Source organism: Rhamphochromis sp. 'chilingali', assembly GCF_963969265.1.
Source record: "Rhamphochromis sp. 'chilingali' genome assembly, chromosome: 8".
Classification (NCBI taxonomy): Eukaryota; Metazoa; Chordata; class Actinopteri; order Cichliformes; family Cichlidae; genus Rhamphochromis; species Rhamphochromis sp. 'chilingali'.
In genome coordinates this window covers 610,001-627,032 of record NC_137935.1, presented here as the reverse complement: position 1 = coordinate 627,032, position 17,032 = coordinate 610,001, and the positions used below count along the sequence as shown (strand labels likewise).

Genomic DNA, 17,032 nt, shown 5'->3' with positions numbered 1-17,032 from the left:
ACAGCCCTTTGCCACATGGCTTCGCCTCTCTCTCTGTCTTCACTGCACTGTCTAACAAAGGCCCAAAATAAACTTTGAAAAGTCCAGTCGCTTTTCTTTCCAAGCTCCTCAGACAACCAGCACCTGGATGGCCTACAGAGAGATGTCAAATGAACTTTTAACCCTTTTTACTGAATTTTTCCACGTTGGTCCGGCTGTATGGAAAGTGCAGCTGTGATGCATGTATGAGCTAAAATCTTCTGTTTGTGGTTTCTGAAAATGTGCTGTGTGCTGGAGGAGGTAAAGACTCAGCTGCTGGTGTGTCATTTCACTCAGAATCTCTCAACAAAGCGACGGCAGACTGTGCCTCTGCCGGAAGAACTGTAATAACTGTGTAAGAAACCTATTGTGATTCATGCTGCAGACACAGTATTTGAGTCTGAATCATGACAGCCTTTTAGGATGTGACTGTAGCTGTAAGATTCATGAGCAACCAGAGGAGTAAGATGGCTTTCAGAGGCTGCTGGTTTGAATCTGCACAGAAGAGTTTACACGAGTCAGAGGCAGCCATGTATTTACATGGAATAATATGCAATAATAATAATAATATACAATATTCACCACAGTGTTCAGAGCAGACATGATGATGATTTTGCTTCTGCAGTTATCTCCTTTTGTGAGCAAACAGACGTTTGCGGATGTTGGACATGTTCAGTCCGTACAGTACGGGGTTAAAGAGCGGCTGGCAGGTTAGAAAGTACAGCGATAAAACAATGTGCACCATGCTGTGCACACTGCTCAGACTGAACCTGCTCTGGATCACTTCAAAGCAAACACCAAAAGAGAAGTTTAGCAGAGAGGACAGGTGAGGCGTGCAGGTGCTGACGGCTTTCTGTCGGGTTTGTTTGGATCCAGAAAAACAGACTTTGAGGATCCTCACATACGAGCAAAGGATTAAGATAACTGGAACAAAGACTGTGAGAGCTGTGATAAAAAGACCATAAATGTTATTTGCTGTGGTTTCAGAGCAGGCCAGTTTCACAATGGAGTAGTTCAAACAGTAAACCTTGTTAATGACGTTCCCACAGAGCTCCAGAGGAGCGATCAGTAAGATCAAAGCAAGAATGGTAAGAAAAGAGTATAACCAGGAAAGTGCAATCAGCAAGACAACCGTTGCAGGCGTCATACGTGTGTGATATTGAAGAGGACAGCAGATGGCGAGGTATCTGTCATAAGACATGACGGCTAAGATGCAAAACTCAACACAGACATACGAGTACAGACAGAAGATCTGCAGGAAGCAGAGAGGAGCAGAAACAGTGTGAACATCAGAGAGGATCTGAACCAGGAGGGACGGAAACAGCCCTGTGCTACCATACAGCTCATTCACAAACAGGCTGCACAGAAACATGTACATAGGTTCATGTAAGCTTCTGTTCACACAGATAACCACAATCAGCAGGACATTGGCGCAAAGAATCAATAAGTATAAAGACATAACAACTGTGAAACAGAAATATTTCAAAGTACTGGTGTCGAAGTAAGCAGCAAGTGTGAAGTATGAAACCTTTGAGGAGTTTATGATGAGCTGTATTTTGTTCCCCTGCGTTGTGTCTTCACTGTGATCCTGCAAACACACAATTTCACATTTTAGGCGTTTCTCATCATAAGCCATCATCACATGATCAGAGCAGGAAAAACACGTTTCTCTCTTTATGTTAATGAACACAGATGTGCTACACACATCTGTCAAAGTATCTACTTAAAAGTATTCTCTACACAAACGTACCATTGTGTGTTTGTGAAGCTTCGCCTTACTGCTGCCACGCTCACTGAAACTTTCCCTGATCGCAGAGGCAGCCGTCACTAAAGCTGGAGCTGACTGATGCAACAAATCAGCAGAAAAAACCTGACAAAGACCGCCTACCTGTTCAGGGAAATGATGTCAGTCTTTGGCCTTATGAACAGCACCGTCTGCAGAGACCATGAAATACAAACCTTCCTGATCCTGGACACTAAACTGAACTGGTGCCAGCTGAACTACCTCCAGATCAACGCCAGTAAAACCAAGGAGCTGGTGGTAGACTTCCGCAGGCACAAGCATTCTCCACTGCAACCACTGAACATCCAGGGTATGGACATTGAGGCTGTGGACAGCTACAGGTACCTTGGTGTTCATCTGAACAACAGACTGGACTGGACTCATAACTCAGACGCCCTCTACAGGAAAGGGCAGAGCAGGCTGTACCTGCTGCGGAGACTCAGGTCGTTTGGAGTGGAGGGCCCACTCCTGAAGACCTTCTATGACTCTGTCGTGGCTTCTGCTATCTTTTATGGCGTGGTCTGCTGGGGCGGCAGCATCTCTGCTGGGGACAGGAAGAGACTGAACAGGGTGATCCGAAGGGCCAGCTCTGTTCTAGGATGCCCTCTGGACCCAGTGGAGGTGGTGAGTGACAGGAGAACGGCGGCTAAGCTGTCATCCCTGATGGACAACATCTCCCACCCCATGCAGCAGACTGTGACAGCACTGAGCAGCTCCTTCAGTGGGAGACTGAGGCACCCACGGTGTGGGACGGAGAGATTTCGCAGGTCTTTCCTCCCCACTGCTGTCAGACTCCACAACAAAGACTTTAACTGAACAAGCACACACATCCACACATGTGCAATAATACTAAGTGCAATAATCCTTTCTGTCATCGTTGTATTTTTACTCAGTTGTATATAGCATTCGTATTCTATTTTTATCTTATTGTATATTTTTATTCTATTTTATTCTACTGTATATAGTATTTTATTTTATTCTATTCTGTACAGTTGTGTACTGTATTTATTCTTATTGTATTCTAATTTTTGCGTCATAACTTTTGCACTGTCCACTTCCTGCTGTGACAAAACAAATTTCCCACGTGTGGGACTAATAAAGGTTATCTTATCTTATCTTAAACCACCAGAACAACCTCCTCTGCAGCACCCTGGTCTCATCACTAACTGTTCTCAGGGAAGTTTGAAGGTTTCATGGGTTTAAGAAGTTGTTAGTGGACACGGGTAGCTGCATTCTGACCACAGTTGTTGAATGAATCAGTGAGAGTATGGAAGGACTCAGCAAATTCCTGATCAGGGTGGATGTGAGGGAGTGAACAAAAAAAAGGGGAAACCTTTTAAGGACAAATATACTTGCCATTGTAAAATGTGTGCATGGGTGGAGGAGGGTGGAGTAGGTGGGGAGGCAGATTGACCTGTTGGGGGGAGAGGTGGGGGCCGAGTCTGACTGAGGCCATGTCCACACTAATACGTTTTCGTTTGAAAACGCATCATTTTCTCTCCATCCAAACTGAGACGGCGTCTTCAGTCAAGGAAAACGGAGCTTTTTGAAAACGCTCTCCAAAGTGGAGACATTTGAAAATGCCGTTTTCGTGTCGCCTTGTGGACTGTGTTGGCAAATCAGTTTTACCCCGGTTCTTTTTATTCCTCGAGCATCCAGAGATGGCACCGGACTTAGTAGTCAGGTGCCACAAAATCTTTATTCATCTTCATTTATCTTTAAGTAAGTAAGTAAGTAAGTAAAATTTATTTATATAGCACATTTCACAGATAAAAATCACAAAGTGCTTTACTGTAAGATCCGACATACAAGTTAAAATTAATTAAATTAATTAAAAGCCCGTTTGTATAAAAATGTCTTCAGCTGCTTTTTAAAGGAGTCAGTAGAGTCTAGACAGCGTAAAGACAACGGCAGAGAGTTCCACAGCCTCGGTGCCTGAAAAGCTCGATCCCCACGTGTTTTAAATCTAGTACGTGGGACCACCAGTAGCCTCTGACCTGAAGACCTAAGTGCTCAGGATGAAGCATGAGGTTTCAACAGGTCAGAGATATACTGGGGAGCTTCACCGTGCAGAGCTCTAAAAGTTACAACTAAAATTTTAAAATTTACTCTTCTTCATTTAAGCATGCACTTCTAGAAGGGAAGACGAGGCCAATGTCCCTCTCCAAAATCTTCACCCCTTTGTTAGTTACAGCCAGCTTTATAGAAACGTCCCCATCATAAACCCCCTACGGTGTGCTGCAAACTCTGTCTATGTCTATGTGCACGAGCACATGAATGCCTACATGTGCACGTTCCCTAGTGTCTATGTGAGTGCTCATGAGTGAGTGTGCGTGTGGATGTGTGTGCGTGACCGTTAAAACACTGTGGGTGTAGGTAACTCCCTAGAGGTCATAAAACCCCTCTCACTTCCAGACCACAGGTATCCAGTTACAATGTTGAGACCCCCACCCTAAAACTTCCTCTGGGGAATTTCCACTCAGCATAAACTCTTCTCTGTTTTACTTTCACAGCTCAAGTGGGGGAGGGGTACACTACTCCTAAGTCCACGACAGAGTGAGGCCTTTATTACTTTAAGGGCAGTGTCTCTACAACAGTTCTACATTCTATGATAACACATTTCTAAACTCTAAATCAGCTAAACATTCTACAACTGCAAAAAACCGAAGGTTTTCAAAAACGATAATGCATTTTAATCATGTGATGCAGTCATGTGACCTTTACAGCTAAGATGGCAGATGGCATTGTCACGAAGTGGGATGGACTCAAGCGCAGACGAGGAAGCTAGAATACAGTTACGTTTACTATACAACACCAGGTGCAAATATATACAAGTGAGAGGGCGGGGGAATCCAGGGCACAGGGAAATCCGGGAAAGGAGCTCTTCACACACAAGGGACTTCACAAAAACACAGCACACCAGCAGCCCGCACACCAAGGGTTCCAGGGAAGCTGTCACGGTTTGGCGTGGCAAACCGTGGGGGATGTGGGGAGGGAGGACCCAGGCGCGGTACTCTGTGTATAAACAGTGCGTTTATTTACAGTGATGGAAACAATAACAGTAAATCCCCGTGCTCTCCCGTGACTCCCGTGTCGTGTCTTCCCAAAAAGTCTGTGCTCCGTGTTCTCCACTCTCGTGTGTCCACACACACCCCGTGCCTGCTGCCCTCCGGTGTTCCACGCTCCTCCTGAGGGGAAAATGACAGAGGCAGCCGTCAAGACACGTAATTCCAGTAGGCATACACTCACAGACTAAACTGAACAGAAGACTAACGTGGAGTCTCGTGCAATGATCCCGCGTCGGTGGGCGCTCCAAGACTCTCTTAAGTAGCTCCCCCGACGAGGCCTGATCAGCAGCAGGTGTGTGGCTTCGGGTGTGGCCAGTCCCCTAGCAGGGCCACACCCCCCAGGCCTGACGGCGCCTATAAACAAGCGCTCAGACACACAGCCACCCACACACACACATATGTACAAGCACGGAGAAGGGGAAGCAACACCAAAAATACATAATAGTATCACAGGTCCATGACTGCCCAGGGGTCCTGGGTCGCCCAGTCCCAGGACCCTGACAGAAACGGAATTCCTGTTTACAGACAACAAGTGATTAATCCAAAGGGTCAGCGATACGAAAAGGCAACAAGAGACTAGTACTCCGGAGCTTACTGCCGAGGTTACTCAATAGTCCGCGACGAGATGCTTCCAGCCACTGCCTTAACCCTTTAAGACCTACCATAGAACCAAGTCTGCCAGAACTTACTTTATATTTTTTGCCATTTTTGGGAGCATTTCAAGTTGCTATACATCAATACAACTGTTATAGCCCATATTCTAATAATATGTCTGCATTAAGTCCATAGTAACTACATCAATTGCAAACAAGTGCAATAAAGTACAAAAAAATTGAAAATCGTTTTTGTTTTGTTTTTTACATATATTTCTACTTGGAGAAATTTAAGAGACTTATCCCTCAAATCTTTAAATACAAAAAAGTTGCAAAAAATAGTTTACAACAACAGGAAATTTATTTTGAGTGTCTTCATAGTTTTATTTTGGAGATACAGCAATTTTTATATATGTCACGGGGTAGAAAGGGAGAAGTTATTTAGGGTTTTTTACTATGCATGTTTTGCTGTGTTTTACCTTTTTAATATTGTACAATGGGTTATTTTTATGAGTTTTACTGCATGTTTTTATAGTATTTATTTGGTGACTTGTCCTGGAAAGACTCCGCCCCTGTTAGGTGACGGCTGTGTGCGGACAGGGATAGGACCCAAGATGCAGACTCCAGAGAGAAACTTAAACCAAAACAGCTTTAATGCTGAACTCAAACATAACATAACTGGAAAAAGGTCAAAAATAAACTAACACCGGTGGATTGACAAAACACACAGCTAAATAAACGGTAGATCACGACACGGACACAAAGAAACACAGGGCTTAAATACACAGAGGGAGCAATCAGGGAATGAGTAACAGGAGGGAAACACAGCTGGGGCAAATCAGGCCTAACGAGACAAGGAGAAGCAAAACCAGACACATTAACATCAGACATGGACTTTCAAAGTAAAACAGGAAACCCATAACAAAGACTGAACAAAAGACACAGACTCACATGCAGGCACTACAACAGAGGGAACAGAGACGTGGGACCAGGGCAGACACAGACACTGACTGGACACGGGGATATAGCAACTAAGGATACACAGAGACGCGAACTAGACAAGGGGAGACAGCTGACAGGGGAGACAGAGCAGCTAGAGAAGACAGAGACATAAACTATAAGACAGAACCAAGAAACCAAAGACTGAAAATAATAAAATAAACTCAAAAACCCTGGGTCAACGACCCAGGCATCCTAACAGTACCCCCCCTAAAGGGCTGGCTCCCAGACAGCCCAAACCGAAACACCAAAACAAAAAACAACCCAACCAGGGAGGGCGGTGGGGGAAACAGGACGGAGGGCTCGAAACAAACCAAACAAGGAGCCAGAAACAAAAAAAAGTGCAAACAACGGAGCCCAGAAAGCAACATAACAAAACACAGGCTCACGACAGGCGCAGGCGGCCAGGAAAAACAGTTCACACAAAGTTCAGGGGGCCGGCCCGGAGGCTGACAGCACGATAGTCCAAACCCGGGCAGTTCAGGGGGGCGGCCCGGAGGCTGACGGCCCAAGAGCCCAGAAAACAGTTCAGGGGGTCGGGCAGGCAGGAGACACCGGCGGCAACGGAGTAGGTCAGGAGGCCGGCCGGGCGGGAGGCACCGGCTGCAGAGCAGGTCAGAAGGCCGGCCGGGCAGGAGGCACTGGCGGCGGCGTAGTTCAGGGGGCCGTCCATGACGGCGGCGTAGTTCAGAGGGCTGTCCATGACGGCAACGACGTCCAGTCATCGGCCGGACAGGACGTGCAGGACGAGCAGGCCGGGCGGGACGTGCAGGCCGGGCGGGACGAGCAGGCCGGGCGGGACGAGCAGGATGGACAAGATGTGCAGGCCGGACAGGACGTGCAGGAACAGACAGCAGGGAGATCTCAGGAGCAGACGAAGCTGAACACTCGGAGGCTGGACCAGGCGGAGCTGCAGAGGCTGAGACTGGACCAGGCGGAGCTGCAGAGGCTGAGGATGGACCAGGCGGAGCTGCAGACCCGGAGGCCGGACCAGGCGGAGCTGCAGACCCGGAGGCCGGACCAGGCGGAGCTGCAGAGGCCGGACCAGGCGGAGCTGCAGACTCGGAGGCCGGACCAGGCGGAGCTGCAGACTCGGAGGCTGGACCAGGCGGTGGAGCCGGTGGTGGCTGAACGGCCTCGCCAGAACCATCAGCAGACACTGGGACGTGCTGGCTGGGTCCTCCAGCTGACGAGGCAAGAGGCTGAACGGGCCCCTCGGACCCTCCAGCGGAGACGGGTGGCTGAACGGGCCCCTCGGACCCTCCAGCAGGAAGAGACGGCTGAAGCGGTTCCTCGGACCCTCCAGCAGGAAGAGACGGCTGAAGCGGTTCTCCAGAACCCCCAGCGGGAACAGACGGTGGAGTGAATGACTGAGGTGAGAACTGAGCAGGTGACTGAGCTGACAGGTGAGCTAATGTTTGAGCTATGGAGAGAAGTTTAAGTTGTATTGACTGTTGTAACGATGGTAGTAATGGTGGGTGAGATGGTGGATGCGCACTAAGCTGAGCTATGTCTTCCGAGCCTACGGAAAACTGCTGGACGGGCTCACCTGAGCCTCCAGCGAGGACAGAAACCGGTGCAGGGTCCTGCTGGGCAGTAGCCGCTCCCATCCGCGGAATAGGCACGGGCGCAGAGACTAGCGGAGCCTCAGCCGGCCTGGAAACTGGAGCAGGGACAAACTGGGCCCTAGCCCCCCTCACCCGAGGAACTGATATAGGTGCAGGAGACGGCTGGACCGCAGCTGCCCTGGGCGGAGGAGCACCGGAAGGCAAAGGAGCAGGCTCACTGAAAACTGGTTCATCAAAAATAGGTGATGACCCTTTCCCACCATGTTTAACAGTCCATACAGTCTTAGGTTTAGCAGTGTTCACAGTCTCAGAAAAAACAGACTCGGCAAACTTGGGTTTTAGCTTGTTCCCACTCCAACAAGCAGACCTCGAACTAAAAATCCCAGACGAATGCTTATTGTGATGAACTAGCGCGGGAGGATTCAAACCAAAACTGGCCTCCCAATCCAAATCCTCGTCGAGAAAAGAAATCCCGAAAGTGTCTGAGGTAAGTTCATAGTCTTTACTGTTTAACAGCTCAGGTGGAGTTTGGAAGGTGTAGTCCTTTTGACTCACCACCGGAGGTTGCTCAGACGTGTCCATATGACGGCGACGTGAGCGCCGTTTCCTTTGGGCAGAGGTAGCTGGCGGCGTTAGCAACTGAGCCTCCGGTGCACAGAATGGTGACGCTGAGGCCGGAGCGTGAGCGCCTGAAGCCACGCGGAGGACTTCCAACTGAAGCGGCCGCATCTTGAGTGCCAGCGGAGCAACGGGTGGAGACTTCTGACAGCTCCGGGGACCACCGAGAGCCAGCCGAGTGCCATGGAAAATGCGCCCGACGTCAGGGGTGAGCCATGGCTTCCAGCGGAGTTCCTCCTCCAGCTGGGCAAAGGCTGCTCGGCGTCGCTCCTGAAGTTCAATGTCTGCTGGGTCCATAGTATGGTCGTGATCTTCTGTTAGGTGACGGCTGTGTGCGGACAGGGATAGGACCCAAGATGCAGACTCCAGAGAGAAACTTAAACCAAAACAGCTTTAATGCTGAACTCAAACATAACATAACTGGAAAAAGGTCAAAAATAAACTAACACCGGCGGATTGACAAAGCACACAGCTAAATAAACGGTAGATCACGACACGGACACAGAGAAACACAGGGCTTAAATACACAGAGGGAGCAATCAGGGAATGAGTAACAGGAGGGAAACACAGCTGGGGCAAATCAGGCCTAACGAGACAAGGAGAAGCAAAACCAGACACATTAACATCAGACATGGACTTTCAAAGTAAAACAGGAAACCCATAACAAAGACTGAACAAAAGACACAGACTCACATGCAGGCACTACAACAGAGGGAACAGAGACATGGGACCAGGGCAGACACAGACACTGACTGGACACGGGGATATAGCAACTAAGGATACACAGAGACGCGAACTAGACAAGGGGAGACAGCTGACAGGGGAGACAGAGCAGCTAGAGAAGACAGAGACATAAACTATAAGACAGAACCAAGAAACCAAAGACTGAAAATAATAAATAATAAAATAAACTCAAAAACCCTGGGTCAACGACCCAGGCATCCTAACAGCCCCTACCCGATTATAAACCTGATCACACCTGGGAGGTCCCAGAGGCCAATAAGAGGGCCTGGAAGACCACAGAGAGGAGAGGCTTGAGGGGAGGCTTGAGCGACGGGCAGGAGTGAGCGGTGTCAGGCGGCGCCGGCGCCTGCAAGCCGAAAGGCTGGCGAAGCTTGGTGTCAGCAGTGCGGGAGGACAATACAGCACCAGCGACTAGGGACGCAGAGCGAACAGTCGGACGGCAGTAGCAACAAGAGCCCAGCTTGTGCACTGCGGGAGAGCAGAGGCGGCGAGACAGCTGGTGCCGATTTGCAGTTTTAAAGAAGCGGCGAGCGGAATTGAGAGCTCTGCCCACCCGGGGTAAGTCTTCGACTTATCCCCTTTTTACGAATGAAAACTGCTTGAAAAGAATAGTGACTGCCGCTCCCTCCCTTTCTTCAGCGTACCGGGACGCGGAATGCAGGGAGGAAGGCGAGGACTCCGCTGGGTTTCCCTTTTACACCACTTCGCTGGATTTTTTAGTTCTTTGTGACTTTTATATCGTGGCGGATGCCACTGGACTTTTAATGTTGTGTTTTATTGATTTTTATTGTGTTACCCCTTGGCCAGGGTTGTTTTAATTGCTTTTGCATTTTTAATTGTTTGTATAATAAATTATATTTTAATTATACAGTTTTTAATTCAGTGCATTCCCTCGGCGGCTCCACTGCTCCGTCCGTTTTTGAGGAGGGTTTCCCTTCTAGAATAACACCTGTGTTAAATCACAAATACATCCGTTACATATACTGCAGGAAAAAGGAAAAAACAATCCTATGATGCAAATTTGCAAAGAAAACATCAGGTGCATCAAAATAAACTATTTCCAGCTGTGCAATTCGAGTTCTAAGCATCCCAGCAACTATTCAGAAAAGCATAAAGTCAAACATGACCTATAAAAACACCAGTATAGGCTTTTAAGGCCTACAAGTAAAAAACTATATTTCCACGAAAATGACGTCACTTCCGGTTTCGGGCAGGAAATGCGGACATGCCATCGTTCGCGCTGACGTCTGTTTCAATGTGGGAAGTGCTATGAACAGCTGATCGGATCGGCAAAGCGTGTTTCTGGAATATCATGTTTTTGTTCCTGCAAGCGCTTTTTATGCAGTTTTTGCAAAGCTTTATGTGGAAGGAAACCGTGACCGAGGACAAGCTGATGGCGTAAGATGTAAGTACAACTCCTCCGGTTTCATATGCAAAAACAAATTATTGCGCTAGCTTACAGGGTTCAGGTTTTACAGGGATTTAAAAATAGTTACGCAAAACGGAGCGTGCTGCTCCGACCGGCTTTAAAGGGTTAAGTAGTGGATGAGTTTAGGCAATGAAACACGTGTGTGATTAACTTCAGGTGAGAGGGCCAGGGGCGGGAGCCCGCAATGAGCTCCGCCCCAGCGAGACACGGCAAGCGTGAGAGAGGTAGATGTAAACAAGAAACATGTAGCCAACCTGAGTCAGCCAGGCAGACACGGGGACCATGACAGGCATTGTACGGCAGTTGTTTTGTTGGCTCTCAGTTTTGACAGCCCTATTAAAGATTAATATCAGTTTGTACATGCTCCAGAAGACAGAGTGTTTACTCAGAGCTGTTGTTCAGCAACTTTGTGCCCTTGTGTTACTCGCAACAAACTATAGGACAGAGGTGCAACAACTAGAGTCATGGTGCCACGACAATAACTTGGTCTTAAACACCAAAAAGACCAAGGAGATCATTGTAGATTTCCGGAGGAAGGGTCATAACAACCATCTGCCTCTCTTCATTGGCAGTGAGGCGGTGGAGAGGGTGAGCAGTTTTAAATTCTTGGGGGTAACTGTGACCGAGGACCTGTCCTGGGGCAACCATATCACCTCAGTTGCACGGAAGGCCCAACAGCGCCTCTACTACCTGAGGAGACTGCGGAGCGCACACATTCCCAGATCTCTGATGTTGAACTTCTACAACTGTGCCATCAGCAGCGTTCTGACGTATGGATTTCTAGTGTGGTTCCCCAGCTGCACCAAGGCCGATCAGCAAGCACTCCAGCGGGTGGTGAAAGAAGCTGGCAGAATTATTGGAACAAGTCTGCCAGAGATCAGTAATATCTTCCCCACTCGCTGTCTGAGGAGGGTGCACAGTATCCTGCGGGACCAACATCACCCTGCGCGCCACCTTTTCCATCTGCTGCCCTCAGGGAGAAGGTACAGGTCTATACAGGCCAGAACATCCAGACTGGCCAACAGCCTGTATCCACAGGCTGTGAGGCTCCTGAACTCTCTGCCCCCCTCTCACGGACAATAACCATATCCAACTTCTTAATAGCAATGAACTGGTCTGCATTGGTGCATCATATCTTTATTCTCTTCCCCCTCCTGCCCCCCCCCCCCCTCTTTCTTAAATAGATAACTATCATATCTGATATCATATCTCACAGTACAATAATATTGAATGGGTTGCATTGTTGTATTTTGTCATGTTTCTCAGGTCTTTGTCTGAATTTCTACGAACATTATTGCTAAGGATTGTCTTATTGCATTGGAGTCACACTGGGTTAAATATGTACACTTGGGTTTTAAGGGGTATTTATTATTTTCTTCTTTTTTTGGGTTGTATGGAAGCCCCAAACGCAATTTCATTGTTCTTGACAATGACAATAAATAAATAAATAAATACTACTAACAACAAGTCCACCTCATTGTCAGTCCATTTAAAAAACTCAGCGCTTTTCCTCGACATTTTGCTGCAATGTTTCAAAGAGCCAGAAAGTAAATAAACGGCAGACGGAAATGACGCAGGTCGAATGCACAAATGGAAAACTATAGAGTGGACACGGATGTTTTTAGATTTAGATTTTCAAATTTATCCCGATTAGTGTAGACATAAGCTGATGGATGCTGGTTGGTAAGGATGCCTTTGATCCAGGAGTGGGTGGGTGTCTGAAGGTGGTCCAGTTTGGTGCTGAAATGTCTGGGATTATGGTGTTAAATGCTGAGCTGTAGTCCTCACGTAGGTCTTCCTGTTCTCCAGATGGCTCAGTGCTCAGTGAAGAGCAATAGTGATGCTACATGGTTTAATTTGCTCTGTAAGCAACCTGGTAGGGGTCGAGAGAGGGCAGCAGACAGTCTCTGGTGTGCTGAATGCTCCTGCCCTTTTGTGAGTGTGGACGCTTCATCTCTTTGCTCTTTAAATGCTTTGCTTCTTTTGTTGATTTTTATGCTGATTTTTTCCCTTTTTCCGTGTGAGCTTACCTGCGATAGCTTCTGGACACTTATAGATCATTAGGACTAAAGTGTTCTTAACAGAAACAGCAAAATTTTTATAGTTAACTTACCTTCAGCGCTCCGTGTGTCTGTGGCCTACACACAGCTGAAGCCTGATTACAGCGTCTGGGCACCGAACAGCCTCAATAGCCTGGAAAGGGGCTAACCGCTAGGATAGCTAGCAACAAGATGCCTTCCCTCTCCACAGATGACTACCACAGCCTCCTGCAGAAGATTGCAGTACTGGAGACAAAAATTCATTGTTTAGAAGTAAACGTGGAGGCAAATGGACTGTGTGGAAATGAAACAACCTTGCCTTTGATTCAAAACAATGGCGATGAGCAAGCTAGCACACAGCTAAGGAGCACAGATGACATGACCAAGAAAGTAGACTCTGTGCATTATTATAAATCCTCAAGTGATAATCCCCCCTTAGACTGTCTTGGTGCAAACCAAGACATAAATCATGTCTCCTGGAAGGGGGAGGACGTATCACAGGCAGGGCACAGCGAGCTGAAATCTCTGAAACCGACTGGCCTTCACTTCCTACGAGACAGAGAAGCTCTTCTACCCCTGTATACGGGAGGAAACAGGACTGGACAACCGTGAATAGGAAGGTTAACAACAAACCTCCAAAACAACTGAATGTGAAACTGCACAACAGATTTGCTCCACTATCAAAGGACCCTGGATCTATATCAGACAACCATCCATCTAAAAGCAGCGAAATAAGGTCTGAAAATCTGTTGAAAAGTGAAAGGCCACAGGGAAAGCTAAAGGCTAGGCCTGAAACTGATTGTGGGTGACTCTGCCGTAAAGGATGTACAAAGGATGTGCGGTAAGAACACTAAAGTCCTCTGCTTTCCTAACGATATGGTCAACAACCTGAAGGAGAGAATTCTTCAAATTGCAGATGAATATCCAACTGTGACAAACATTGTTCTGCATACAGGGTCAAACGATGTGTCCAAACAACAGTCGGAGGTTCTGAAACGGGACTTTACTGGATTATTAAACACTGTAAACTCTCTGAATGCAGCTGTATTCATCAGTGGACCTGTACCGCCGGTCAGAGGAGGAGACGAGAGATTCAGCAGGTTGTTTACACTGAATAAATGGCTTATATCAGCATGTGCTGACCACTCAGTGCACTTTATCGACAACTTTAATATTTTTTGGGAACGCAGGCATCTGTTCAAAGCAAATGGATTTAATTTTAACAAGTCAGGGGTGAAACTGTTCACCTCCAACTTGTTTTATTCCATACGTCATCCATCCGTGCTTGGTGCAGAGGCTGAGATAAAAGTCCATGCATTCATCTTTAGTAGGCTTGATTACTGTAACAGCATCTTTACAGGTCTACCTAAAAAATCAGTCAGACAACTACAGCTCATTCAGAACTCTGCTGCTCGAGTCCTCACTAAGACCAAAAAAGTGGACCACATCAGTCCAGCTCTGAGGTCTTTACACTGGCTGCCTGTCCGTCAGAGGATAGACTTTAAAGTTCTGATGCTGGTCTATAAAGCTCTGAATGGTTTAGGACCAAAATACATCAGTGACCTCCTGACCCAGTATGAACCTTCCAGATCCCTCAGGTCATCTGGATCCGGTCTTTTATCAGTTCCCAGAGTCAGAACCAGACACGGAGAAGCTGCATTCAGCTTTTATGCTCCTTATATCTGGAACAAACTCCCAGAAAGCCTCAGATCAGCTGAAACACTCAGTTTATTTAAATCCAGGTTGAAGTTATTTATATAGTCTAATATGAGCCATCTCAGGGCACTTGATGATGTAAAGATATTCAACATGTTGAAAAGAACCTTAGCGAACCACAGTTTGTGACAATGGGGTTGTTATACAGTGGCTTGCAAAAGTATTCAGCTTTTCCCACATTTTGTCACATTACAGCCACAAACATGAATCAATGTACATGTGAGAAGTGGAACGAAAATCATACATGATTCCAAACATGTTTTACAAATAAATAACTGCAAAGTGGGGTGTGTGTAATTATTCAGCCCCTGAGTCAATACTTTGTAGAACCAGCTGCAGTTCCAGCTGCCAGTCTTTTAGGGTCTGTCTCTACCAGCTTTGCACATCTACAGACTGAAATCTTTGCTCAATCTTTGCAAAACAGCTCCAGCTCAGTCAGATCAGATGGGCAGTGTTTGTGAACAGCAGTTTTCAGGTCTTGCCACAGATTCTGGATTGGATTTAGATTTGGACTTTGACTGGGCCAGTCTAACACATGGATATGTTTTGTTTTAAACCATCCCATTGTTGCCCTGGCTTCATGTTCAGGGTCGTTTTCCTGCTGGAAGCTGAACCTCCGCCCCAGTCTCAAGTCTTTTGCAGATAGTGTATCAAGGCAAGGCAAGTCTATTTATATAGGTCAAGGTCAAGGTCAGATTTATTTATATAGCACATTTCCAACAGCCGATGCTGCACAAAGTGCTTAACAATAACAATAAAATTAAAAACTACAGTGTAATACAATAATGACAATAGAAACAATAAAATAGAAGAATTGAAACAATACTAACTAATTCAGATAAATCCAAAATGCTTGGGTCATAATGTGTTAAAAGCCAGAGCGTAAAAGTGTGTCTTTAGTAAAGATTTAAATTGCTCAAGAGTTTGAGCAGATCTAATATTAAAGGGGAGACTATTCCAAAGTCTGGGACCTGCCACAGAGAAGGATCTATCACCACGAGATTTGAGGTTAGTCCGTGGAATGGACAACAATAGTTTTGAACTAGATCTCGTGGGTTTTCCTGGAGCATAAGCAGAGAGGAGCTCTGACAAGTAGGGGGGGGCTTGGGCGTTGAGTGACTTAAAAACAAAAAGTAAGAGTTTAAATTGGATCCTGTAGGGGACAGGGAGCCAGTGTAAAGAGGCTAAAATTGGGGTTATAAGCTCTCTCCGTTTGGTACCGGTTAGCAGGCGAGCAGCAGCATTTTGAACCATCTGAAGGCGATGGATGGTGGCATGATCTAGGCCATAATACAATGAATTGCAGTAGTCCAATCTGCAAGTAAGAAAAAGGTGGATGATACGCTCGAAGACGTCAGCCGGAAGGTATGGCTTTATCCTGGCTAGCTGTCTTAGCTGAAAAAAACAGGACTGAACTACTGCACTCACCTGCTTATTCACTTATTCAATATAGCACAATTCAACAACAAGGTGATTCAAAGTGCTTTACAGAGACATTAAAAAACAAAACAAATAGAAAGCATGATTTAAAATTGAAAAAAAGAAAAAGAAAGGACTAGTAGATAAAATCAGTAGTTAAAATGTAAGTTTTGAAATTTAAGCTCAAAAGTAAAACAGTGCAGATTTGGTGCTTTATTCAAATGCAGCTGAGAACAGGTGAGTGTAGTGACGTTTCTGTGGTCCAAGTTTAAAGTATCGTAATGTTAATGTTCACATCAAGCAGCAATAACACAGAAACAATTATCTTTTCTTTCATTATTCAAACAGTTTTCAATAATCTGTCTGGGAATGAAGACACTTCCTCATTTTTTTACATCTCCATTATTTTTATTTGACTGATTTCAATGACTGTTAGACATGTCTGCATCAGCTGTCGAATGGTAAATTTCCAAAGCATAAACAATATATCATATGTAGAACCGCTCATTCTTCATATCAGTGTAGTTTATCTCTTATTTCTCAATCTGAACAATTTTGATTAATATCCTGCTCTTCCCAACATAACCTAAGAGCAGATTTTTACATATGGTCCGTATTTTGGACATGTTCAAGCCATACATGACAGGATTGAAGAGGGGCTGACATGTAAGAAAGTACACTGATAAAAATATCCGTAACATGTTTGGAACATGGCTCATATCAAACCTGCTCTGTAGTATTTCAAAGGAAACCCCAAAAGAAAAGTTGAGCAGAGAAGCGAGGTGAGGCGTGCAGGTGCTGACGGCTTTCTGTCGGGTCTGTTTGGATCCAGAAAAACAGATTTTCAGGATCCTTGTGTAGGTGTACAGGATTACAGATACTGGGACACACACTGTGACAGAGGCAGCAGTGAGCTCATAGAGATTATTAACTGTGGTGCCATGACATCCCAGCTTGATAATGGAGTGATTGTTACAGTACACTTTGTTAATGACATTTCCACAGAGCTGCAATGAAGCACTCAGACATGTTGTGACA

The 17,032-nt window shown here is 46.2% G+C and overlaps 1 protein-coding gene across 1 annotated transcript in view; it reads right to left on the bottom strand.

Moving 5' to 3' along the window:
* Positions 1-643: 643 nt before the first annotated feature.
* LOC308401007 (olfactory receptor 51G1-like) overlaps positions 644-17,032 on the bottom strand; it is a gene marked incomplete at both ends in the record, with an annotated part of 19,853 nt that continues 3,464 nt past the window's right edge. The window contains one exon of the mRNA XM_080889074.1: positions 644-1,270. Within this exon, the coding sequence (XP_080745200.1) occupies positions 644-1,270 (627 nt within the window). The remainder of the gene's footprint in view (positions 1,271-17,032) is intronic.